Source organism: Anabas testudineus, chromosome 6 (genome assembly GCF_900324465.2).
Source record: "Anabas testudineus chromosome 6, fAnaTes1.2, whole genome shotgun sequence".
NCBI classification, from domain to species: Eukaryota; Metazoa; Chordata; class Actinopteri; order Anabantiformes; family Anabantidae; genus Anabas; species Anabas testudineus.
In genome coordinates, this window is record NC_046615.1 from 6,745,091 (window position 1) to 6,770,925 (window position 25,835).

At 41.0% G+C, this 25,835-nt stretch overlaps 4 protein-coding genes across 5 annotated transcripts in view; 2 read left to right on the forward strand and 2 right to left on the reverse strand.

Moving 5' to 3' along the window:
* Positions 1-1,757: 1,757 nt before the first annotated feature.
* LOC113165316 (probable polypeptide N-acetylgalactosaminyltransferase 8) lies at positions 1,758-7,335 on the forward strand. The gene is made up of 11 exons (XM_026364720.1): positions 1,758-2,112; positions 2,681-3,014; positions 3,167-3,333; positions 3,680-3,866; positions 4,656-4,853; positions 5,024-5,138; positions 5,830-6,015; positions 6,164-6,301; positions 6,444-6,536; positions 6,639-6,809; positions 6,980-7,335. The coding sequence occupies exons 1-11, from the start codon at positions 1,935-1,937 to the stop codon at positions 7,097-7,099; spliced, it is 1,887 nt and encodes a 628-aa protein (XP_026220505.1). The 5' UTR covers positions 1,758-1,934; the 3' UTR covers positions 7,100-7,335.
* An 825-nt stretch (positions 7,336-8,160) lies between these two features.
* Positions 8,161-10,353, forward strand: ribc2 (RIB43A domain with coiled-coils 2). The gene is made up of 7 exons (XM_026364543.1): positions 8,161-8,320; positions 8,488-8,569; positions 8,825-9,145; positions 9,233-9,351; positions 9,644-9,844; positions 9,958-10,124; positions 10,216-10,353. Exons 1-7 carry the CDS (start codon positions 8,246-8,248, stop codon positions 10,283-10,285), a joined length of 1,035 nt encoding a protein of 344 aa, XP_026220328.1. The 5' UTR covers positions 8,161-8,245; the 3' UTR covers positions 10,286-10,353.
* Positions 10,354-10,356: 3 nt separating this feature from the next.
* On the reverse strand, positions 10,357-16,263 carry ada2a (adenosine deaminase 2a). The gene is made up of 10 exons (XM_026364542.1): positions 16,023-16,263; positions 15,280-15,625; positions 14,691-14,910; positions 14,322-14,535; positions 14,110-14,237; positions 13,915-14,005; positions 13,700-13,808; positions 12,157-12,314; positions 11,189-11,391; positions 10,357-11,085 (listed from the first exon to the last, which is right to left on the reverse strand). Exons 2-10 carry the CDS (start codon positions 15,581-15,583, stop codon positions 10,995-10,997), a joined length of 1,518 nt encoding a protein of 505 aa, XP_026220327.1. The 5' UTR covers positions 15,584-15,625; positions 16,023-16,263; the 3' UTR covers positions 10,357-10,994.
* A 1,397-nt stretch (positions 16,264-17,660) lies between these two features.
* The window catches only part of LOC113165484 (cat eye syndrome critical region protein 2), a 31,751-nt gene continuing 23,576 nt past the window's right edge, over positions 17,661-25,835 (reverse strand). For both annotated transcript variants that reach the window (XM_026365024.1, XM_026365023.1), the window contains exons 14-19: positions 24,933-25,300; positions 24,634-24,774; positions 23,636-24,443; positions 21,113-23,147; positions 20,760-20,830; positions 17,661-20,527 (exon numbers count right to left, since the gene is read on the reverse strand). In XM_026365024.1, coding sequence (XP_026220809.1) covers positions 20,779-20,830; positions 21,113-23,147; positions 23,636-24,443; positions 24,634-24,774; positions 24,933-25,300 — 3,404 coding nt within the window. In that variant the 3' untranslated portion in view covers positions 17,661-20,527; positions 20,760-20,778. The remainder of the gene's footprint in view (positions 20,528-20,759; positions 20,831-21,112; positions 23,148-23,635; positions 24,444-24,633; positions 24,775-24,932; positions 25,301-25,835) is intronic.

Below are 25,835 nucleotides of genomic sequence, written 5' to 3' on the forward strand. Positions count from 1 at the left end.
ATGAAAAGCATTAAGAATGCAATGGAAATAGAACAACACAACCTAAGAAAACAATAACAATAGTTCCAACTACTCAGGGTGTGAGCTGCTTCACCAAGGGTTTTCACCCTGCAGAATGTTTCCTGAGAGCTCATCCTGGTTCACATACTGGACGCATGCCAGACATGAAAAATCTGATCACTCGTGTGTTTCCTGCTCAGGTCAACTCAGGTTACTTTACACCTATATAAGCACATTGAAAAACATCAGATGTTGTATAAAGTGCCATATAACATTAGAAACAAGTCACCAAGAGCAAGCATACACATGTACACACATCGATAACGTATTTATAAAACGTACACATATGAAAACATACACAGATAAGAGCATATGCAGCGCATATATAAATATGTATACTCATACACAGGCATAAATACACACAGGTACAGAGCACAGACAAGGAAACACCAGACACAGAAGAAAGGAAATATCAAGCTTTTTTGACATGTGTCATGTTCATTGTGTTCACTTCTAGTATAATGTACATTTTATGGATATTACCAGTGATAGTTAATTCAATTAGTCATACAAAGCATGTATCATTTACCGACATCAAAGTTAACTTTCTGTATGATGGTTTACATCTGCGTGGTTAGACTGTACATCACACCAACAGCAAGAACCACAGGCAATACAGAAAGACTGAGTTTGAATTAAATCATCAAATCATGATCATGCTTCTCAACGGCATTGCTGCGACCACGCAGACCGTGAACTCATCACAGCGGGGATTAACAGTGTCCAGCTGAATCACTCAGCCGTGCAGTGGACAGAGCCGTTTTATTTGTAATGTTTTTTTGTGCGTTTTCGTACCACGAGCGACTGTCTTTGTCCTTTTTCTCAGATCTTATCTTGTGTGCAGCACTGCTAACAAAGCACAAATATGCAAATGAGAGAATACAAGAAGAAAAATCAGTGTGTCAGACAAACAAATTCACAGCTACAGGCAAGTAAAGGTCTGCAGTTCACCTAACCTGTTTGTCTCATGATTCAAGAATGAATGTGAATGCTCCCTTTGTGATTTTATTATACAGCTCCCTCATTTGTGTGCGCTGTACTCTGAAGACATGCAAGTCTCTGGTTATCATGTTGATTTGCACATGTTCCAATGGTACGTTAGGCTTATCTGATCCTAAAGGTGCACTGTACCGCTCAGAGAGAGGTTGAACTGTAAACCTTTTAAATGGTACCTGGAAAACACCTCTCGTGCACCTCTAGGTGCTACTGTACGCAGCATCCAGTAAAAATGTGAACTCTACATGTTTTTCCAGTACAGCACAAACAAACAAGCTGCCAACCTGTCATTAAAGTCATTCAAACACTCCTTCACTCACTTCTTTACAGTAACCTATATGTTCTCTGGGTGTGTTCAATAAAAACCTGACAGGCCGGGGCTGTTTTGGATGCTTGTCGATAATTGTGAGTTTGGTGGAGAACAGATTGACTCCTTCCTGAAATGTTGACTGCTGCAGCAGGTGGTTTTGTTTATTACTAATCTGCAACAACACAAACAAGAAACAATATTTTCACCTGAGAAATGCAAAACGGTAACACCACTCATGCATTTCCATACAGCATGCTGGTGTCCCTGTTTGTGGCACTGCCACTTTCATTCCCGAGGTGATGGCAAGGCGTTTCCAACGAGCACATTACATATGCAACGCAACTGCAACCGCAAACGCTGCGCTGCAGGCAGCGGCGCAACAGGTCGACCTCACCTCTAGTGATCACTCAGTGTTAGTGCAAAGGAAGAAAAAGGAAGCAGCATGTGTTTGCTTCGCCTGTGGCGTTAAACGCATCAGTCCAGCAGTCTGCTGGTTGCCGATGCGCGTTTGTCGTGTGATCCGCAGGTTTATTGCGTCGTGGATCTCAGTCGGTGCGCTACCGTCACCATGAGAGCACTGTGGTTCAAGAGGCCTGTCCTCTTACTGGGGGGCATCGGGCTCTTCTTCTGCATGGCCACGTTGCTCAATAGAGGACAAGTGATGACAGTGTGGACCGGAGGAGAGGAGGACTCACCGCGCGTGAGCAGGAGTCTGTCTGACCTGCGGGAGAGTCTCAACAACCTGAGTGAGTTGTGCCAAATGATTCACCTGTCCTCTGATGGAGATCTCTCTGAAAAAACTTGCAGCAAAGATGATGCTGGCATGTAGTTTGATGTCAAGATGGCCAGACTTTTATTTTATTATAACATATATAATAACACCAAATGTTTCCATAAAGGTTTCTGCCAAACCACAGAATAGAGAAAGACACCTTACAGCCTAATTTCTTTTCAGGCACGTTATTGTAATAATAATAAAATAATAATAATAATAATAATAATAATAATAATAATAATAATAATAATAATGATGATGATAATAATAATAATAATAATAATAATAATATGTTTGCTATTTTGTTTGTTGTCTTTTATTAAAGATAATAGAAACAGGTTTTCATTGAATTATAGCACAATTAGTTTGTAACATGTCCAGGTGTATGTCTGGCAAAACAGGTTATGTCAAACTGTTCATGTGTTTTATCCCTGTTCTTACATAAAAGTCTCACGTCAGCTACTGAATTATTTTCTGCACAACATTGGTAACGCCTGTGGCTCGTTTTGCTCTCTCCCTGATCTCTCACATCTCTCAAGACAACATAGTGCGAGCTTTTGAGAAAAAGCAGGATGCCATGCAGAAAATGCTCGAAGATGACAGACAGAGAAAAGCTGAAGAGATCCCAAAAAATCCGCAGCCAGAACAGAACAAGCAACGTGATGTAAAGATCCAGGACCAAAAGAAGGCCCCGGAAGAGAAAAAGCCCGATAAAGTCTTCCCCAACTCGCCCCTGTTCAAGACGTGGGGGGAGAATCTATCTGAGGACGACCAAAAAGAGGCACAGGAGCTGTTTCAGAAGTATGGATACAACGTTTTTCTCAGCGATCGCCTCCCTCTAGATCGAGCTCTCCCAGATACCAGGGATCCAAGGTACAATGGACGTGATTATTTGATATGTCAAACCTGTAGATCCACTTCACATCCAGAGACAAAAAGAAAACGCTCCACATAACCCACAGTCATGTGAGTCAACCCACATTGTTGTTCATTATTTACTTCTCCTTTCTCTTGACGTGATTTAGATGTGTGAAAAAGAGTTACCCAAAGGACCTGCCAAGTCTTGGAGTGGTGCTGATCTACCTGAACGAAGCCCTGTCTGTCTTAAAAAGAGCACTGCGCAGCATCATCGACCGCACCCCTAAAGACGTCCTGAAGGAGATAATAATGGTGGATGACAACAGTTCTAATGGTTGGTTGCACTGCAGACACAGCAGAATGCCATTTTAAAAAGTAAAATAGTTTTTCTAATGTTAGAGTTCATGTTAAAAAAGACAGTTCTAATAACACACAAGCTACTGTAAATAGTTTGTGGTCAGATTTGGCCATTTCAATCAGACACAGGTACAGTAAGAACATGGACTTTTGCACAAAGTAGTACCATGGTTCAAGATCTCAGTGCTGTAAAGTGGTGATGTGGAACTAAATGGCTATATATTAAGTCAGTGTGGAAGCATCTGAACGTGCTCTAGTAAAATCTGTCAAATCTGTTCTCCCACAATCTCAAAACAAACTCCCTCATTCTCATTTCCATTCAGAAAACTTGAAGGGGGACCTTGACGTGTACGTGAAGTTCCTTGAGCAGCAGAACCCAAGAGTTCGTTTCATCAGGGTTAGACACACCGAGCAGCAAGGGCTCGCCTCCGCCAGAGCGTCTGGGTGGAGGGCTGCTACAGCTGACGTGGTGGCCATCCTGGACGCACACATAGAAGTCCATGAGAAGTGGTAAGAATATGGCTTTGTACTTATTTTACACTTAGACCCTATTCATGTAACATCTTCAGTCACTGATATATTACTTTAATAAATGTTCAAGTTTTAATTTTCAATGACCTAATTGTTATTTCCTTAATGTGAATGTTATTAGTTTTACCAACAGCACTGCTCATATCAAAGTCGTATATCTACACAGTTCTGAAATTTCACTCTGGGAAGTATCCACACCTCCCTTGTGACTGCAGAGACAAGCTGCCCCATTTTTTGTCCTTTGTTTACCCAGGACTGTTTGGCTGATAGTAACACACCATTTACACCCACACAGTTACACACATTTGCAACTGCCCAGTGTAACCACTGTCTGATCTCAGAACAACCACAGTCTGATCTTCAATCCACTGAGCAGCCCCACTGGTGCAGTCAGGGCTTACGGCTCTTGTACAAGAACAGAGACATGATGATAATTGTGCAAACAAGCTGTTTTTGAAATGATGTTCAGTAAAAAAAACTCTGGGATATTTGGCTGGTATTAGCAGTATTTTGGACCTGCGTTGGATTAGGTCAGTCATTTTAAAGAGGGTGAATATTAATGCAAACACTGATTTCCCCTTTTATATTTTTATCTAATTGACATCACTTTGTAGAAACCTGTTTTCACTTTTCACATTTCTGAAATGTCGTCAACTTTTATTGAGCATGAGTGATTTATAATGTCAATAAAAGGATAAAACTTCCAGGGGGGGGGGGGGGTTTAAAGGCTCCATAAGCTGATGTCCCTCCTTTTTCCCCTTCATGCAGGGCCGAACCTCTGCTGACACAAATTAAAGGCGACCGGACAGTGGTGGTGTCCCCTGTGTTCGACAGAGTCAACTTTGATGACCTCACTGTTACCAAATACAGGCCAGCAGCACACGCCTTCGACTGGGCTTTGTGGTGCATGTACGAGGGTTTTTCACCTGAGTATTATAAGCTGAAAGATGACTCACTGCCTGGGAAGTAAGTTACAGTCCAATCAATCATGTTCTGATTTAGAAATAAAGAAAACAACATGGTCTCAGTAATTTCATCAGGGATAATGAACTGTCCTTGATGATTAAACAGCTGTAGTTATGTAGTAGTTTAATATGAAAAAGATGCACAATAGGAACAGCTCTTTTTTTTTCCAGGAGTCCATCCGTCATGGGAATCCTAGTTGCCGATAGAACATTTCTAGGGGAGATTGGAGTCCTCGACGAAGGAATGAAAGTGTATGGTGGAGAAAATGTTGAGCTGGGAATTCGCGTGAGTACACTGCATCTATCTAACAAGTGTAACAAGAATTATTGCTCTGTAAGTTTCACTTTACATGCATGTCTGTCTAGACTCGTCCTCCAATACGTTTAAGGGTGAGTCCAAGTAGACGTTTGTGCCAGATGTAATGACGTTCACCCGAGTCATTTGTGTGTCACTGCTGTTAATAAAATGTGATATTATAATTCTTATGAGGAAGCAGCCGGGGTCTTCTAGGTGGCATTGAACCTTACAATTAATGTTTCGACCATTTGTGGTTGCTGGATTCATTTCAAGACTAAAGCTCGGAGAAAGACTCATTCTGACTGTCTGGGACCTAAACCTGGGTATCAGCCAAAGACCTAAGTCTTACTAACACTGCTGCTATTGTTTTTTTGCTAGAGCACCCAAACCAGTAGAATGTATTTGTATGTATTACTTGTATGTATTAATGTACAGGTACAATTTGTGGACATTGAAACCTATTTTAAGCTCCAAAAGGGGACATAATATGAGTTCTTTCATTTGTGTATGACGTGGCCATGCTGCCCACAGATTCAAAACATTGTCATTGTTCTTAGCTGCTCCTGACCTTTGTTTGTACTCATGCTTTGTACTTACATATAGTTGTTGGACCAGTCTTGATTCCATTTTACTGAGTAGTATTAAGTTAAGTAAGTTTTTTAATTGTTGATCATGGTAGGTGTGGACATGTGGTGGCAGCATTGAAGTAGTTCCATGCTCCAAGATCGCCCACATTGAGAGAAGCCACAAACCCTACATGCCAGATTTGAGTCCTGCCATGAAAAGGAATGCCCTGAGAGTAGCTGAGATCTGGATGGATGAATACAAACACAACATCAATTTGGCTTGGAACTTACCATTTGAGGTATTGACTAGACATCATACCATCATGTATACCTTTCATCAAGTATCATCTGAAAACTGATCTGAAAAGACTCAACAGCTCATAATAAAAAGCTTTTCTTTAGTTATAGTTTGACAAATTAGTTATGACAAACGTTTTGCCTTTGTAGAATCATGGAATTGACATTGGAGATATATCTGAGAGGAAGAAACTCAGAGAGAGGTTGAACTGTAAACCTTTTAAATGGTACCTGGAAAACGTGTATCCTAAGTTGGATCCCTGGGACAACCTACTTGCCTACGGTGGAGTAAGTTTAGTTTTACCTGTTGCTTTCTGCATGTTAGTATTCCAGTGTGTTTTCCAGATGTCTTGTCACATTAACTTGTGTATTATTATGATCCACTTCTAACAAGTTCCACTGACAAAACAATTAATTCACCCACTGACAGATGAAGAATGTTAACGCTACCATGTGCATAGACCAAGGCCCCGTGCCAGGTCACACACCTATCGCCTACAGCTGCTACTACTATGGGCCACAAGTAAGTGACGTGTCAAGATTCACAATACAACGCAATTACTCAGAAATCTTAATGGCCCACGTTAGTGCCCAATCTGCTTTCTGACCTCAGTCTTTGTTGTAGATGACCTATTATCGTAAGACTGGTGAGCTCTACATTGGCGGGATCAAGTCCCACAAGTACAATGACAACCGGTGTTTAACTGACAGCAGTGATAAAGAAAGTGAGCCTGGCCTTTACAACTGCAAAGAGGCTTTGCAGAAAGGAATGGGGATATACTGGGACTTCACTCAGGTACCACAAGATAATCTATTAATGAAACTATTTTGTTAAAGTTACCGAAGATGTTGTAAAAAGAGTATCTGTCAGTTACAGATTATAAAAGTTCAGGGTGACTCTGCACTGTGGCTTCCTGAGTATTATATAGGTAACTACTCTGATTCTTCTTCTTCTCTTTATTTCAGGGCAAAGAACTGAAGAACAGACAGACAAAAAGATGTCTGGAGATAAAAAATAAAAGACTTCTGATACAGGAATGCTCTGGCCAAGTATGGGAAATCCAACATATAATTAAAGCCTTTTAAAATGTGTGTATGGCCAAAAGGAAGTACATTTTTTCTGCTCAGAGTTCAGTGAATGACAACACTTCAATATGTGAAATCTAAATGAAAGTCAATGAATTTATTAACATTATGAAGCCTGACACATTATTTAAATATTCAGATATTTGATGGGGTTCATTTTGTCAAATATACTGACTTTTCTGAAGTTTCTATTAGTTACTATTAGTTGATGATATGATGAACAGTCGTATGAAAAGTTTTGAAAAGTTTTGACATAGGAAATATTGACTTTTTTTTTTATTGACTTTGCCTTGCCATTAAATGCAGTAAATTCTAAATATATAAGCATATTTATGCAGCGCTTTTGATGCAGTTAAGTAAATGCCAGATTTGAATATAGAAACAAATTGACTTATTTGATTATGAGCACTATATGCCTTTAAATACAGAAACACCTCATTAGTTTTGCCAGAAAGATTATGGCGAGACATCTAATAAAGGATGGGTTATACTTGAACAAATAAAAATACAGTTACTTCTTGTTGTTAGATAACCTTTTAGATACATCAAAACAGGTTATGTGTTGGGTTTTGTTTTCTGTCGTCTCTGTTGGATATTATTTCTCCATAAAAAATATAAAAAGCATATGTAGCTCATTGTTAAAATGGTTCCACTTATGCAGAATGATGTTTTTTTTACTATTCTGTGTAATTTGGGTGTATAATATACTGTGTATTTTTAAAATTATTTAAAGGGTTTTGGTCATGTTTGAGAGTGAATTGAGGATTTACAGGCAGGTGGAGGAAAATGCAGGTTCAAATATTTTTATTGTTGAATATGGACCTTTGTTTTTTGTATTTGAAAATAAAATTATTTTATTCATTGGATGATGTTTGATTTTTTTTTTTAATTAAAGAAAACACCGTATCGTGTCTGATAAAGTGTTTTAATAAGTTATTTGATAAAGCTTCATGTTGTGTTTCGTTTTATGTCGAAGACTCCGTCGTCGACGATTACAGCGGAAAAAGGCGATGTTATCCGAAAGCTAACGAAGCTCTGGTCTCTTAGCAACCAGTGTTTGAAATTTCATTGCATCGTGTTTCAGAAAAGGACCAAAGTCTGTTTTAAGCTGTTTCACCACATATTTGTTCGTTTTAGTGAGTTAAAATGTCTAATGTCGAATTACGCAAAGAGGCTGATAGACGAGAACGGAATTTTAATAACAAAATTAAGACTACCGGGGTAAGTGGCTGTTTGTAATCCACTTTCACGTAACGCTAACTCTAGCATAGCATGCTAACAGTAAGTTATCTTAGCTTTTAATACTGAAACGTATTAACTGACTAAAATGTTTTTTTTTTTAACGTTGAGCACATTGTAGCGCTGTCATTGTTATTACTGTTTTATAGGTACACGTGGAAGGACTAAACGAGCAGGTGATAGAGAAAAAGCAACGAGAAGAGGCAGAAAAAGAGAAACAAAATGCAGACGGTGAGATAAAGGTGGTTCCCTAACGGCGTCCTGAGCTGTCAGGGAACAATTAGCTAAGCAGTTAACAATAGTAACAACTTGAATGATGTTCTGTCACTTACTGATAGGAAAGAGTACCAAGAGTATTTAATAAAAAATTACTTATGCTATTCATTTGGAACAATCATATATAATAACACAGACACCTTTTGCACCTTCCATTTCTAACGAAGTGCATTGATTTCTATGTGTGTTGATGTGTTTCTCTCTATACAGCTGCTGATATGCTGCATAATAGCAAAGTCGCTTGCATTCTCCATAACAGACAAGAGAAGGAGAGGCGAGCAATGGAAAAGGCCATCGTCAACTACCGGCATCAGTACCAGCAGCCGTGGGCCCAGCGGGAGTATGACCTAAATGATCCACACCAGTGCAGAAAAACAGACGTAGGTGATGTACAGATGATGCCCCCTGGCCTGGTGGGCGAGGATCCTGACAGTAAAGGCCGACTGCAGAGACAGAGGGAGCAGCTTAGAGATTGGCTCCTCCAGCAGCAGAGTGAGCGAGCTGCAGAAAGGGATCAACTAAAAGCAGAAGGTAAGTTTGTTTGATTCCATACAGGATAGACACACCACAATTCATACTCATTAAACATAAGCACACTTCACGTTCTCCACTCTTCAGAGCAGCACTATGACCGAAGCAGAGTAGAAATTAACAACAAGGCTCTGGAGCTTCAGAGCCTTGAGATGGAGAAGAGAAAAGCAGCAGCCATGTCCACTAGCGAGTACAACTTGGCCAAGGTGAGGCATTCTGAAAATCACAGACAGTAAGATGAACAGGGAAAGTAAAAAAGGAGAGATAAAACTTTTTTCCACCCTGATGTGCATACATGTTAACTGTATGGGCTCAGAGTAATATTTACATAATTGCTTTCTTAGAACTAATCAACAAGTCTTATCAACAATTAAGCACACTTGATTTAATGTATGAAGAAAATTCTTAACCAAATAAAGATGTGACCTGGGTTGTCGAACTCAACTATGAGTTGTCATAATAACGTTTTCTATCACTTTTACTGCTGGATATTGTTAGGCAAAGACTGAAGAGAAGCATCGCCGGGAGCAGGAATGTAGTGACAAAGACAATCAAGCACACACCACAAACCAACTGCTGGCAGGTGTAGATGTTGGAGTGGCAGTGCCCGGCTTTTGTCTCAACAATGATAGGAGAGACCCTCCAGAAAGCCTTCAGCAGGTCATCCAGTTCCAGAAGTATCAAATAGAGGAGAAAATGGTGAATCAGCAACAAATGACACTCTAATCACATATTTTAAAAATATTTAAGTAATGAGAATAAGAACCTGTTCACTGACTGTATGTGTGTCCCTGCTATCTGTGCATCTGTAGAGAAAAGAGTTAGAGAAGAAACAAGAAGAAGAGCGTCATGATCGCGTTCGCTTGGAATCAGCTCGTACAGCTCTGCTAATCGAGAGGCAGCAAGCAAAAGTGAAGAAGCAGCTGAGAAGACACATGGACAGCACCAACAACAAACTGGCTGAAATGCAAAAACAACAGTGAGTAACATTTACATGTAGAATGAAATCAATTAAATCTATTTAAACAGAATATATTGTCTCACTGTGATTTTACACTTGTCATTTTTAGTAAACCGGACATTGAAAGAGGACACATTGATGACAGCTTCTTCTCCAAATTCAACACCAGCAGGAGGTGATGGATGACAGTGCACTGATAACTATTGACAATGATACTGCATGGCAAGAACACACAATCAATTGTCACAAAACCTGTCAACAGTTGTTTTTAATTATATCAAAATGAGTTTGAACAGCTCACAACATTTAAATTATGTTAATTCTGACATTTGTTCATATAAATCTCAGCCACTACATCAAATGTAGCTCAAAAAAGACATAAACTACTCCTTTGTTTCTTAGTTTCTTCCATAGATTTTTATAAAATGTGCCAGCTTGAACAAAAGTAAACTAAACATTTTAAACTAATATATACTCACAAATATTCACATTCGAGTAAAAACTTCTTCAACGATTTAAGAAAATCTGTCCTTTAAGAATGAATTGTTCCACAGGTTTTATCCCACCCTGTTTTACCACAAGCAAAACATAAACACACAACCAAGAGAGTTTCAAAAGCAGTGAATGCTGTCTGCCACTGTAACTGTCCCAAAAAGCCTAGAGCTTATTGTGCAAATAGAGTGAAGTAGACATAACAAGATGCCTTTGATTGAAGCTGTTTCACGTGCAGTTCAAGTAATCACTATATTATATATACTACAGTATATAATATTCTTATGCAGCACTGCTACATTTTCAATTTCCATTCATAATTCACATTTCTTAAAAAACATTTATTTCTCAAAAGAGGCATGTAGGCATTTAAGATTTAAAAATGCTACTTTTCTACTAGAAGGCATTTTCAGAAACAAACTTATCCCAGCTTTTCTGCCACAGAGCCAAGGCTTTGTCCTTTTGTTTTGGAGTCAAAGAACTATACCTGAAAGATGGACAGAGAAACATCAGTAAGCAGTCAGCTGACTTTGACATAACCAATGTGAGAACAATGTAAATTTGTAAATCAAACAACAGCTGAGCCTCACCTAATAGAGTTTATGGCCAACACTTTGAGGGAGCCTATACGGGATCTAAGTCCACCAAAGCCCACAAACGCTTCATAGAAATCATAAGAGAGGCCAGAGGCACCAAACATGGCAGGATCATCCGAACTGATAACAACAGGGTGGTTCTCTGACATTAAAGCTGCTGCTGGATGGTTTCGGATATCATTTACCAACTTCAACACCTGAGCAATGATACAAAAAGAGACATTCGTTAACAAGATGCAATATAACTGCAGTCATATTAAGATTGAAGTATTTTCAATTATCATTATTATTATAATCATCATCATTATTATTTTCATTATTATTAACTGTTCAGTTTTGTAATGTCTAGCAGCGCCCCCTGGTGGATAAAACATGTATGATTCTCAAAATGACTGCTATTGTGATGTGTATTTTAACTTTTTTTTTTTTTTTTAAAGCAGTGTTTAGAGACCACACATCTATACACACCAATGCACATTAACATCCCTTCTCCAAAACCTGACTGTTTAAGTGCATCAAAGCTTATTACTGCATCCTCAGATCCACTGCGCACCCAGATAATAATACTAAGCTCAGTCTCCTTCTATCTCACAGCATTTGTAATTCTATATGGAACAATGCTGCTTTCAGACTCTGTTTCACAGCAAATGTAGAATGAAGCTCTGTTTTCTCTGCGTCAGCAAGTTGCTGTGGTTGTCAAACTATTAAAGAATCACATATCGAGAGAGTAGCAGTGAGAATTTTTGCACAGCAGGGGTTTAGTATATTACTGTGCTGTGTATTATACTACTAAATGCTGCATACCAACTGTAGTATAACATAGTATGATATCATATTAATAATGTTGACAGGCTATTTTTGACCAATATGCTGTGGCACCTGCATGTAAAGGACTCGTTTGTTTTATTTATTTAATTTTTTTTAGCTGCACAACATACAATGTGGTTCACAAGACAACATACCTGGTTAGAGATAGGGCAAACTTCCACAGCCACCTCTTTTTTCCTGGACAGACCTCTGGCCACTGGGTGACGAATCAAAGCAAACCCATGGCCAATACGTGATGTGTTGAACAGAAGAGCATCCAACATGTTCTGGTCCACCTCTGTGCCCTCGAGATCTACAAGCAGTGTATACAAATCAAAATGCTGCTGTATAGGTGTTTTTATTAAATAAAGATTAATGGTTGTATTGAGTCCACATTTTACTATATGACTATTTTCAATTGAATTGTAATTCAATTTTATTTGTATAGCACCAAATCACAACAGAAGTCATCTCAAGGCACTTTGAAGTGTTTAAGGTTTAAGACCTTATAAAATATAACTGTATACAGAATTATATAGAAACTCCAACCCAATAATTCCACTTGAGCAGCACTAGGAGACAGTGGAAAGGAAAAACTCCCTTTAGAGGAAGAAACCAGCCGATTAAGGTGAGTGAAAAGGCTAGCACAAATACACCCCTTTCAAATGGTATTTGACAAGTGAGACCAGTTCCTATATTTTTGCTGAATACCTAAAACATTTGAGTTTTACATCAAAAGATGAATATGAGACAAAAAGAAACTTAAAATAGATTAAAGTGAATAAGACTTAATATTTAGTTGCAAATCCTTTGCTTGCAATAACTGCATCAAATCTGTGACCCACTGACATCACCAAACCTTTAGGTGTTATTCCCTTCAGTCTCCTCTTTTGTGGGTAAAATGCTCTACAAGGATTAAGTCTGGACACTGACTTGATGCTCCCAATGAACTCAACTGATCTTGTTTTGGGACATTATCCTGAAGGATCTCTCAGATTGGTTGCATCTTTCTTTAAATTGGCAGACAAAATGTTTCAATGTTTCCGTAGACTTCTGAGTTTGATCTGGATGATTCTTTCTTCTTCAAGACATTTCAAAGGGTTGTACTGGCTACAGCCAATGTTTGTGCAATGGCTCTGATTTTCCATCTTCTCTCAGCTACAAAAACGCTTTTTTTCCCCACACATAGACAGCTCTGGTTTTCATGTTGGTTACACCTCTTAACTATGAATGCAGTCTGAACAGACAAAACCCAAATCTGAAAGTGAGCGTAGAAATTCAGTGCTGTTTGTTTTTTAAATAATTATGTAATGGGCAACAAAACACACCTCTTAGTCACATGTTCCAATACTCACATAAAAAATGGGTGGGTTTAAACAGGTGCTATCTTATCCAAGTTGTGTATCTGATCCAGATGTAAACATCTGGAAACAGAAGCTGAGATGTTGATCTTTTGTCTCATATTCATCTTTTGATGTCAAACCCAAATGTTTTCAGTCTACAGCAAAAATAAAGGAACTGGCCTCACTGTTCCAATACTTTTGGAAGGGCCTTATATCAATTTTAGTTTGCTCTCACTTAGTTTATTAAATTATTAAACTGGTCATGGTAATCCTTACAAACTAATTTTATTCTTTCTGTTATAAAATATTCACCAAAATTGAGTTTGTCCTTCTCCAAGATCAAAGTTGAGCTCACCTGTCTCTCCGGCGTGGAAAAAAAAAGGAAGTGTGACCCCCCTCTCCGCTGGCAGTGACAAGGCATCTCTAAAGTACCACAGAGGTCTTCCTGTGTCCTCGCGACCTACCTGTACACACAGAGAGGTAATTAAGCTATTCTCAGCGCTGTTACTGTTACTTCTGCTGCTGCTGCTGCTTAACACTAGTCATACAATTAATTCTGTTGCCCCTCACCAGGTCAAACCCAGCCATGATATCTGGGAAGTCTCTCTGTAGCTTCATAGCCTCCTCCACAACTCCAGTCATCACAGATATATTCACTCCCCTGAAACATGCAGTGTTTTAGTGTAATCAGTGAGTATACTGACATGTTTTTATCTACTACTAAAAAACAAGCACTACACAACTCAATGCATTCTGAGCAGTCACCTGTGGACAGTGAAAATTATTCTTGCTCCAAAGAAGTCTGGGTGCTCAGCTGTGAACTGTCTGGTGAGGTCCTGGTAGGTCTTCAGAGTCCAGGTTCTGTCATGAGTGCTGCCATCCAACTCATATATCTGAGGGAAACAAAAAACATAAAACTGCAGTAAATTCACAGAAAAAGTAATGAATTGATCATAGTTGGCATGACATTAAGTTACCTGTGGGAGTAAAGCTCGCAATTCCAGATACATGATACTGTCCATGTAGAACTGGGTGAGGCCCTGGTAGTAATAGTCTCGGAACACAGGAGCATAAGTGACCAGACCCAATGCTGCAAGGAAGGCCTGTTCAAACCTATCCCATACTGCATCCTGGCTGGGGTACGCGGTTTCTGGATCCTGCAGAGTGAAGAGCGTCAGGTTGCCCATTATGCTGAGAGTGCAAATAAAAAGAAGTTTAGAGTAAAGCACTGATCCGGTGCATACTAGTTCACTTCATCCTGCAATACATCAATGTAGACCTCCACATCTATATTCTGTGAGTTCTGAATACGGTTTCTGTACTACAGCATTAAATAGTCATGTCACCTGGCGTCTAGCTCTGTGGTGTTGACCATCTTGTCCCTCAGCTTTTTCAGCAGGACCCAGGGAGTGCAACGTGGTAGAGTCTTGGGCAATTGAGATGAGAAAATGAATCTGATGGACCGGTTGTCAGTGAAGCACATGTAGCAGTATGGCCGATAGGTCACGTTGTTTACCAGCCACTCTACATCAACCATGGAGAAGTCGTGGACATGTAGAGCTGCCCCTGAAGAAGTGAATTATATAATTGCGTATGTTTGTGTTTACTTTAAATTGTCCCTAAATGGAGAAGTCATAATTTAGAAATTTCCCTATTGAGAATTACTAAGTCAGCAGTCAGTCATTAGTAAGTGAGCTGCGTCAGCACAACTGTCCATTATACTGCTTCCTACCCCTGAAACAAGGCACTGAATACTAACAAGTATTTTCATTATTGTCTAATATACTAGCATTAATAATAAGGTAAGAGAAAAATGTCCATCCTTATCCAAATGTGTCCTTTTGTCCAGTCTAGGCTAAAACGGATATAAAGAGGAAGCCAATATGACAGCCAGAGAAACATTTCAGTAATTGTCTGCATACAGACTAAACACACCTTTAGGCATCTTCTGCAGCACACTGAATACTGGACTGGTCCTGATGAGGTGCCTGGCCTGGAAGAAGTGCATGGCGGGGGGAAAGTCTGCACTTGCCACCTCCACCTGCTTCATTTTAAACAGCAGAGCATCCAGCTGCTGCTCGGCCTCTGTCAGCACCACCCGGCCACCTGTCTGCCTCGACTCCTCTTGCTGTATAAGAGCTTCTCTCTGCCTGGGGTCAGGCATGGACAGACCGCCGCTCAGGTAGCACAGCATCAGACAGACCACAACCGCGAGGGGGCGCTGTAGCCCCACTGCCATGTTCCGGAGAGTGTGTGGAGCTGGTTAAGAGAGACCCCCCCCCTCAAAAAAAAAAAACAAAACAAAAACAATATAAAACACGAAAAAAACATTTAAAATAAAAGCTAAATAACTACAAACACCTATTTTGTTCTCCCTGAGGTAAAAAAATAAACACTCAACCTAGATACAAGGTGACAGGTGTCTGTAGCTAAGCCGTTAACGTTATATTTTCTCATTAGCTTAACATTAACAATAACATTAACTACAGATTAGCCAATAAAGAAAAACGCCATTAAAGTTAAAATAACATTAAATACGACGTCTCCCAGTGTCTGACCAGGAGGAAAGGGAATAAACAAGTATAGCGGTCTGAATCAGTCACCGCTTGAGAAGGAACAAATGAGTATGTCATTAAAAACAGGACGAAGTGTGAGAAAACAGGACCGACTGACATTACCTTGAATATTAGCTTAGCAGCGTCTGTAGGAGGTGAAATACTCTATTTAACGTTCAGCTTAAAGACAATAGGCTAACGACGACAGCAGACGACGGCCATTTAGTAAACAGTGCAGCTTAGTGGCTTTAAAAACAGTGGACAATTTGAGGTGGAGATGTACACTGTTATGACAATAACAAGTTAAAAAACACACGAAAGCGATAAAACGACAAGTCTGTCCGTTCACATGAACCGTGCTGTTTTCTTCACGGTGCCGCGTTCGAGGCACATCGGAGTTCGCAGAAGTAAACACTATACTACAGTCAAACAGCCATTATTTTGAGATTTTTATTTATTTATTGTTATTTTCTGTGGTCACTGCTAGTATTAAACGACATCCGGGCATCGGTGAGGTCATCGTTGCTTTAAATTAGTCCGAGTTTCCTCATCAAAGCTGCGACTTTGTGGGCGGTTTAGTCAAAGTTTTACACGCAGGAAATATGTGACTTGAACGCAGCATGCCTCCCAACCACCCGTCAAGCTCCAATCCCCGCCCACTCCGCTATGATTGGCTGATTCTAACCCTAATAAGTAATTCATTGGTGGATGATCAGCTGGATCAAGATGTGTACAGGGACTTTGTGTTAGTTTACCAAAAACAGTCAAAACACTGATCTATAGCAGTAATATTTATGAGACAATAGTTGTCCGGGAACATGTAAAAGGACTTAATTCAAGGTCATCAGATTGAGTGGCAGATTAGAGTCTCTTTCAAGTTATTTCGTTTTGTGTCTGTATTTTGCATTTAGATCTAGCAGTTTGTTTTCTTGATTTTTTTTTTTACTTTTGTGTCCAGAGTACTCCACCAGGCCCATTTATTAATTAATCCTCAGACTACATTTAGCTACAAACTAATGAAAGCCAAGCATGTTTCTATATGAGGCATGTACAAATATAACAGAAGACACAAAAAGACAGATAAAGAGAACCAATACTTCCTCTCAGCTGCTAACTCCATTCTCATTCATAGTGATTTGAAGATAAGAAACTACCTGTTGTTACAAAAATACATAGAACATATTGTTGAGACAGAATGAATGACTTGACATTATCTTTCCATAAAAATATAGAGCATGAGATAAAAGCTGTATCAATTTTTTTTAACTGCTACAGTTTGTTTACTATTACATTTTGTCCTGTTTTCACAGTTTTAGAATCTAGTTATACAACTTGCTTAATTAGGCTGAATTAAAGTGCCTTAATCACAGCTCATCTGCATTTCACTGCTGCCAATTTTGTCCTCATTAGGTTGGAACAAAAGAATATATTACTTGTTAGCGTACGAGGAGCCTCTTGAAAGAAGCCTGAGGAGCAGTGGGGCTTCCTCTTACGTCACATCACTGACTCCTGCAGACACGAGACGGGTCTGATGAAGCAGAGTATTTTCTGCTCAGGGTGAACGTCAAAGGGATAAGCACTAATTGAAGGCGATGGTGTGAGCCGCTCCAATAGATTAATGCATTGTCTTCCACTGGCCCTCTTGCTTTGTCTGTTTGCATTTCATTACTTGTGGCCCTTCAGTTTCTTTAAGACAGACACATACAGTTTAGTTTAGGTTTTCTTTTAAAGCTAGGATTTCTTCACTGACAACAATCAAGCTCTTGTTTGGGAAAAGAAAATTTATTTCTAAGTCACGTAAAGTATAGAAAATACTCCATTTCCAAAATAATCTATGTCAGTCAGATACTATACACAGATACAAACTTGTAAACGTCACTTAAAAACAAAAAGGTACAGGTCTTTTTTTCCAATGCCACCAAGCAACTGAGGTAAAAGACAACTGCTTAAAAACAACAGCGAGAGAAAAAAAAAAAAAAAAAAAGGAACAGACAACACCACATTTATATTAAAACAAGTCCAAAAATGTACAAAAATTCTTAAAAGAGCAAATAAATATGATTCACATTTAATCATGTCTAAATGGGTTTTCACTAGTGCAGAGAGATGACAGCAGAGAAGAAAAGTGAGTTTTCACACTTCACACTCATCTGGTGCAGATTCTACACACCAGAAATGAACACACACACACGCGCACACAACACATCTGTACAACAACAACAACATAAAACTGTATCACAACCTCACAGACCTTTAAAATCGCTGTCCTCCATACATTAGACAGCACACTACCTTCAAAGTGGCCCTAAGTGTGGCTCAAGTGAGCCCAAAGTGGTTCTCCAAATATTAAGACAAGTCCCTATCTTAACACAACAACAAGTCATCCGACACACAACTTGTGCGACACATTTATAAAATTGTCTCAGTTTCTCACCATTCTCCTCCAGTATTTCCTTGCAATGTCTTAGGTACCTATTACTAAGGGCATTATAATGCTGCCAGACTCTATGTAGTCTGTTACAGACCCCAAAGTAGAATACTGCCTACCTCGTCTGGTTTTAAGTAGGAAGGAAGTCATGCAATCTGTACAACAAAGTCCCACTTCACATATACAGTATGAAGTGATATTGTCCATCACACTCAAACTAAAAATGAAAGTACTGTCCCATTACAAGGATTGTGTGCACTTTCAAGGGTTTCTTCTTTTACAGGAACACCTGCAGTTAATATCAGACTCACAGCTGCTTGTTAAGTCACTCCATAAGATCTACTCGTAAGATGGTAAAAAAAAACAATGCCATTTCATTGGCAGTTCCGTAAGCCTAAACATTAAATGTGGCGCCAAAATCACCAGCTGATCATAAGATGTCGAGAACGAGGAGCCTGGCAGAGCAAGAGACTCTGTAGATGCCTGACTGGATGAGGTAGATTTATTTGCTGCCATTGCTGCACAAGTGAACCTCATGTGTGCAACACTGGTGTTACCACTTATAAGAAAATATATTGGTTTCTCTTAAACATTTCCAAAAGAAAAGAAAAGAAAAAATCCCAAATTAACAGTATGACACCAAATCAGCAGGAATGTAGAACAACTTCAGCTAGATCTGCCTCACATTCAATTAAATTTGATGAAAATGGAAAAACAAAACATGGGGTTCATATGTTGGCAGTGTGCTAAACCAAATATTGTTGAGGACAATGAACACATACAATTAAAAGTTAGGTTGTTCACATGAGGTGGATTGATTTGCCACAGTTGCAGTCCAGTTTTCCTTCTGCTGCTGCTTCAAATAATTCAGAAAAATACCCGTATATAGAAACTGTACACCCTGAGGATATGTTTAGTATGTTCAGTAAGGGGAAGAGAAAACACTCAAAAAAAGCGACCATGCAAAGAGCAGGGCTGTGTATAAAGAAAGAACTAAAGCTACAGACCTGTAGGTGGAATGCAAGAAGAAAAAAAACAACAGCTGGATCTGATGTGTAGGTGTGTGTTGTATGTACATGCATATACCAGCTACAAGACAACTGCTGAAAATTTTAGATCCTCCGCATCTGGGACAAGACATAAGTCTCTAAAGTGAAAGTTTGTCATTTATATATTTTCCATACATCTATATGTTTCCAAGCATCGACTAAAAATCTATCCAAGGCCACTCAATTCCAGGAATTGTCCAGACTAACAAAATCCATAGTGCATAACAGAGAGTCAGGTATATTCTGATAATGCCAGTCTTACCAGTCCATCTCTGCTAGTCAAAGACATTCTTATCAGTGAAGGCAGCTCTGAAAGATGCATATACCATGTTTACTCTAGAAGTAGAGAAACACTGTTAGAGTTGGGGAAATTGACAGTAACTGGACCCTTTGCATGCAGCTATTGTGCTGCACTTACACATTCATACATTCACAAAGAAAATCAAGGCAGTTGCAGGGGGGCTTTAAGTTGACTGGGGTTAGGGTGACAGTCTCATAGTACCTCCTCTACACCTGAGTTAAAAGAAATGGTTGGATAAAAATAAGATAAAAATAGTAAAAGAAAAAAAACAACAGACCCTCTCCTCTGTTAGTGGATTTACTGCTCCACTGAGCACTACAGTCAATCAACAGAATAAGCAGGCTACGGTCAGTGCCCTTTAGTCCATCTGTATTTTGATTCCTCAAAGGAGGAGTTAAAGGGCTGTCCAATGTTCTTGAAGGCAGTGTCCCCTGTGTTTGGCAGGTTGACCTAATGGTTGAAAAGAAAGAGCCCTTCTGTGCAAGGTTCCAAGTTTAAACACCCACGTTTGAAAGCAACTGTTCTGGTGAAGTGCCCAACCCCACCAATTGCAGACACTTATTCTGTGCTCTGATCTCTGTATGAAGGCCACAAAGAGAAAGAATTGTTCTCCAGGGCTCAGTAACATTTCACATTATTATTACATTAGTGACACCAGTTGCCTGGTTGATTTTCAAGTCCAGTGATGGGCAAAACAGAGCCAAAAGTTTTTGTCCAGTGTAACATTATCATTAAAGCATGTATATGGAGCACAGTGTCCCAACTATGGTCCGACACCACCAACAGCATGTCCACATCTTCTTCTTTTCAGCTCACTGCTGTGTCTTCGTGTTCTTTGCTAACACCATATCTGAAAGAAGAACAACAATTAGAGAAAGCCCCACAGTTGACCATATTTTACCAAACATGGTTTAGCAGTGTCATGGTATCAGATCAGCGCTTCGGTCAATTCCAAAACGTGTAGTCATACATCTGTTTCCCCTCCTGGCAGCATTGTTATGTTCTTTAAGAATAAATACCTAACACTCTGAAACCAAATGGTTTAGGAAGGATGTAAAGCGTTAAAACGTATTTCTACTCACCCTTATGACACAGTGCTAATCACACTCCCTGTTTACTGCTAGGACCACCTGGTGCAGCCATCATTTGTTGCCTGTTATCAACAACAACAAAAAAAAGTTCTTCTGAGTATCAGCTTACCACTATTACACCAACAGAATACTGCAAATAAAAGTGATGCTTTCTTAAAGCTGTGTCTTAACTGACAGATTGAACAAGAAAAGCAGCAATATTCTGAATTCAGTATTCGGAAGTATATACATTATTAAAAGGACAAATGTAGAAAAGGTGTGTATATATAGAAGAATTCAAGACACACGATTACAGAGAGAGAATGTAATGTATTAACCACACAAGCATAGTAGAACTATTTTACCCTGGGAGGAAGTGTTCTGATGCCAGGCCTCTGTGCTGAATCATCATGCCCTGGAAGTGCCCAGCAGGTCGGGGATGTCCATACATAGCCATGCGTGTTTGACCGAAGGAATAGGGCAGCTGCTGGGGCCGTTGCAAAGCCTCCATCAAGTGAGAGTGAGGTCTTTGAGCAGCATACCGCCCCTGATCTGGATATGGCTGGCTTGGATATGGGGATCTGTTTCTAACTCCTCCTGCCTGGGACATCATGTGTGGTGGAGGAATGCCTCCTTGCTGCATCCCAGAGTGCATGGCACGAGAGTCGTACATAAAGCCAGATGTCATTTGTGTAGCAGAAGCAGAAGGGTGCTGATGTTGAGGTGGCTGAGTGCCACGACGATGGGCAGCAGCGTTATGGCTGTCGAGGTCCAGGATTTCTTTAGGGCTTTCAGGTTGCTCTGAGCTGTCAACATGAACCTGCTTTGCTGAATTGCCGCCACTGCTGCAGCCAGCACTGGCCTGCTCCACGTTCTCACCCTTTAACTCCTCTGGGCCTCCAGAGTGTGGACCTGCTTCAGACACAGGACCAGGGGAAACTAAACTAGTAGCACTGGAGCCCTCAGAGCCCAGTGGTGACACACTGCTCTCCTTTGACTGAGCAGTGCCTCGGGCACTGGCTACAGGTAGGTAGGCAGTGGGGGGCATTGGCTGGTGGGGCTGATAAAGAGACCGATTCCATTCCTCGGGAGGATAACACCCTCTACTGTTGGTTTGGTTGTGGACCTGAGCTTGGGGATGGGACTGGGAAAAGTAGTGTTGTGGCTGGTACTGATGACCTGGGTATATGTTAGAGTGGGCTTGAGGGTGCTGTTGGCCTGGCATGTGGTATGGGTAGGAAGTCCCTCCCTGCTGGTGGTAGGCAGAGTGGTGAAGGGGGCTGATAGCCTGGTTGTGATAAGGTTGGTGAGCAGATGGAGGCATCGCCCTGTTCATATTTGAATGGTTGTAGTGTGGATTTGGAGGATTTCCCATGCCATATGGACTCATAGCTCTATTTGCCTGGCCTTGGGTGTGAGGAGGTATGGATGGATTTTGACCAGGTGCTGGTCCTCTCTGTGGCTGCATACCTAGGTTACTCACCATATGGGTTTGATAGTGATTAGGGTTAAAGTCCTGGTGTTTATAAATACCATTTGGAAGACCAGACTTCATCGTTGTGTGCTGTGGAGGAACAGCAGTATCTTCTTTGTCTGGTCTACTTGTAGGCTCACTAGGTCTTTGATCTCCGTGGTCTGCTGGGCTAGGCTGGGATGGTAGTAGTGGAGTAGGATGACTGGGTGGCAAAGATGTGAGAGGGGCTGGCTGAGGGGGTCCAGGCTGGGCTCCCTGAGAGGCACTCTGTGGCATCCCATGCATGGGGTTGTTCTGTGTAGGACGTTGGGGAGAGATGTTTTGGGGGACATGATGACCTGGTAGCAGAGAACCGTGATGCTGTGTGTTCTGCGTCATTGGCTGAGGAGAGCTCTGAGGAGGGCATTGAGGAGGGGTATTGTGGACCTGAGGTTGCTGTTTATGGAGGTTATGCTGGTGATCTCTTTGCTCATGTGCATTCTGCATGTGTGGTAAATTGTTCTCTGACCTTTGCTGAGATGCTTCAACATACAGTGTTGGCACATTTTCAGGAGGAAGTTCAGCACTCACAGGGGGGTTGGGAAGATTAGGATCAGTGGAGCAGTTGTTACTTGAGTTGAGATGGGATGAAACTGTAGTGGCACTGTTGTGCTGAGGAGGACTGGGGCTGGAAGACTGTCTCTGGTTGTCTACCTCCTGTGTGTGGGTCTCTGTTGAACTCAGATGAAGCTTTTGCTCCGATGAATTCTCCTGTGAGCTGCTAGAGTTAGGAGATGGGGGTCTCTGCATTCCTTCTGATGGCCCTCTGTGGTGTCCTGTGGAGCCAGGGACGGATGGGTCTTCTTGGTTATTTGCAACAGTGTTTTTGTGTGATGAAGTTGCATCAAAATTGTTGTTTGTAGCCTTTTTATCCTCTAATGCTGCACCTGTGATATACAGAATAATGAAAGTGAGGTTAGCATACAAGTGAGGTTACTATTTGATATTGACTGATTATAGCTATAAGAAAATTGTTAAATGTAAAATAAAATAATGTCAAACAATTAAATTAACAACATCAAACTAGAAAATTAAAAATCATCCCATTTCCTGATTCATTCATTTCAAATTAGAATGCAAAGACTTTTGTAAGCTTGCTAGTGAGGCTTAACAAATGACATGCCATCTCTTCTGTATCCTCAAAGCAACCAGTAAGAAATTTTACCAAACAAATAAAATTTTTGCTACTAACTGTGAAAAATAATTAAAATTACATTTGAAAAATATCCAGAAATGAAAGACAATGATGTGGGATGTGCTAATAAACAGACTGAGACTTGTGTAGAAAAAGATTACTGTGCTTGTATTGTACTGTGCTTTGCTTTTAAAATACAGAAGATTTGTGAAATACTGCAATGAAGAAGGTCAGGTGAACCTTTGGGCTGTATGTCTGTCTGCTGGGAAGGCTGGCTGTCTGGCCCATTGTCTCTAGCAGGACGCAGCAGCTGAACCTCAGGGACAGGGGGAGGCTGCTGAGAAGGGTGAACTGGGATGCTGCCAATTGCTGATGGGGGCCCAGGCTGCTGAAAGTTGCTCATGTGCTGATGAGGGGTACCAGCAGGGGGTCCAGAAGAGGCTGACAGCTGCTGCAGGGCCAGCATCTCTGGGCTTTCCAGCATGGAAGCCAAGCGTGTCCTACCAGATGAGTCTGAGTGAGGAGCAGGGGGACGTGAGGCCATGGGCACAGAGGAGCTGACTGCTGCAGACATTTGATACTGATCATTTGGAGGAGGGTGGGGGTAACCAGCAGCTTCTGGCCATGGTTTATGTCCAACTGGAGGTGGGACTCCACCATAATTGAAGTTTCGCTGGTTCACCATGTTGGGATTTTGAATGGGTATTCCATTTGGTCTCTCTTGGTGATTCATACCAGTCCACATGTTTGAAGACTGGTACCCAGCAGGCCTGAGGCCTGGGTAATTGTGCTGAGGTGGCCCTTCCGGCCCTGGAAACCTGTTGCCCACAGGGTGCATGGTAAGGCCTTCTGGACGGTGATGTGATGGGTACATGCTGGCTTCAGGAGGAGGTCCAGGGTGGAGAGCCACTGGACGTGGGCCCAGAGACGGGCCATGGGTTGGACCCATATAGGGGTGCTGCTGCTGGTGTCGAATTTGCTGCTGATTAGGATCTGGGCCCATTGGATAAGTGGGACCCATTTGATGTCCTTCAACCATGCGATGATGCTTAGGAGAGAAAAAAAAAAAAATATATATATATATATATATATATCAGGTTAAGTGATTGATGGGGCTTTTTGTTTTACCAGGATCAAGATACAAATGCCAATTATACAATTATCAATTTCCATGTAACTACACACATAATAACGTGGTACTACCTACCACCAAACAGGATGTAGTTGTGTATGTATACCTGTATATTAAAGTTGTGGGGCAAGCGGTTATAGTTAGGGTCCCCATGCCTGGGCATGTGAGATAAATAGGCAAAGCGAGGATCCATAGCCATTCTCTGGCCATACATGTGGGGACCATGAGGACCAGGTGGTCGACAGAGCTGGTAAGACAGAAAATTCCAAAGTTTTTTTTTGTCTTTGCATCTCAAACAACAATGAATATGCTGCTACTTTCATTTTCTTATTTAAAGAGATAAGTTACATTAGTTGCATAGGTTTTCAAAAAAGAACTATAAAAAGCAAGCTATCCTAGAGATACCTGTTGCCCTGGATGATACATGCCCCTGATGTTTCCTTCTTGCATATGTTGCTGGCCTGGTGGCAGGTTGTGGTGATGAGGGGGTGCACTGGCCCAGTGAGGTGGAGGTGGTCGTGTCAGCTCTTCTTCTGAGGGTGTGCTTCCCTTGCCCCCCTGGGAGTTGCGCTTACGCTGAACTTGCTCTGTGGCCTTGATCAGACTTTCAGGTCCCAAATGTTTACTGCCTCGGTTGCGTTTTTTGTCCTTGCGCTCCTTGTCTTCTTGGTCGATGTGGAATTCTTCATCTGTGTCACCATCCTCTGACGGAAAATGTTTTGAAAGGGCCCGGGTAAAGCACCTTTCCAGAGACTCTGCCATGACAGTGTACTCTGTAGACAAACAACATTAGTTATGCTCAGATAACAAAGCACACATTTTTATACACAAACACATTTTCTACACAACATACAGTTACACAAATTAAAATACACATTCACTCAGCTTTTCATCTGCATGCAGCAAGTCCTTCCCTCCATCCCTCATCATCTCTCAGTCACTCCTAACACACAAACACTACAGACCAATATGTACACCATGTATCATCAGGTACACATTCATTCCTCTGTTCTAAGCTCTGTGCTGGCCGACTGGCCAGGTCAGAGGGCGCAGGTTGACCTCTGCTCCTCCAACCCCTTCCCCCTCCTCCTTCTGCTGCTGCTCAACCAGGGGCCTCCTTACCACTCTCCTCCCCCCTGTCCTTGGGGAGTGTATCCAGTTGTATGGATGGCTCCAGACAGGGGGCTTAGGGACTGGAATGTTTCTCTGACACTGCAGTGCTCAGATCCCCCTGAGCACTGAAGCACAGCTCAATCACTCCCCATTAATCACTGTCAAGTCTGCCCTAGCCAAGGCCCCAACACACCA

What these genes read in the sequence shown, in the direction of transcription:
- ribc2 (XM_026364543.1), top strand. Translation starts at nt 8,246, where the DNA reads ATGTCTAATGTCGAATTACGCAAAGAGGCTGATAGACGAGAACGGAAT. An exon ending in AGAGAAACAAAATGCAGACG is followed by an intron (nt 8,570 to 8,824) that starts GTGAGATAAAGG and finishes CTCTCTATACAG; the next exon opens with CTGCTGATATGCTGCATAAT. An exon ending in GCTGAAATGCAAAAACAACA is followed by an intron (nt 10,125 to 10,215) that starts GTGAGTAACATT and finishes TGTCATTTTTAG; the next exon opens with TAAACCGGACATTGAAAGAG.
- ada2a (XM_026364542.1), bottom strand. Translation starts at nt 15,583, where the DNA reads ATGGCAGTGGGGCTACAGCGCCCCCTCGCGGTTGTGGTCTGTCTGATG. An exon ending in TGCGAGCTTTACTCCCACAG is followed by an intron (nt 14,238 to 14,321) that starts GTAACTTAATGT and finishes TGTTTCCCTCAG; the next exon opens with ATATATGAGTTGGATGGCAG. An exon ending in TTGGCCATAAACTCTATTAG is followed by an intron (nt 11,086 to 11,188) that starts GTGAGGCTCAGC and finishes TCCATCTTTCAG; the next exon opens with GTATAGTTCTTTGACTCCAA.
- LOC113165316 (XM_026364720.1), top strand. Translation starts at nt 1,935, where the DNA reads ATGAGAGCACTGTGGTTCAAGAGGCCTGTCCTCTTACTGGGGGGCATC. An exon ending in CCAGATACCAGGGATCCAAG is followed by an intron (nt 3,015 to 3,166) that starts GTACAATGGACG and finishes GACGTGATTTAG; the next exon opens with ATGTGTGAAAAAGAGTTACC. An exon ending in GATGACTCACTGCCTGGGAA is followed by an intron (nt 4,854 to 5,023) that starts GTAAGTTACAGT and finishes TTTTTTTTCCAG; the next exon opens with GAGTCCATCCGTCATGGGAA.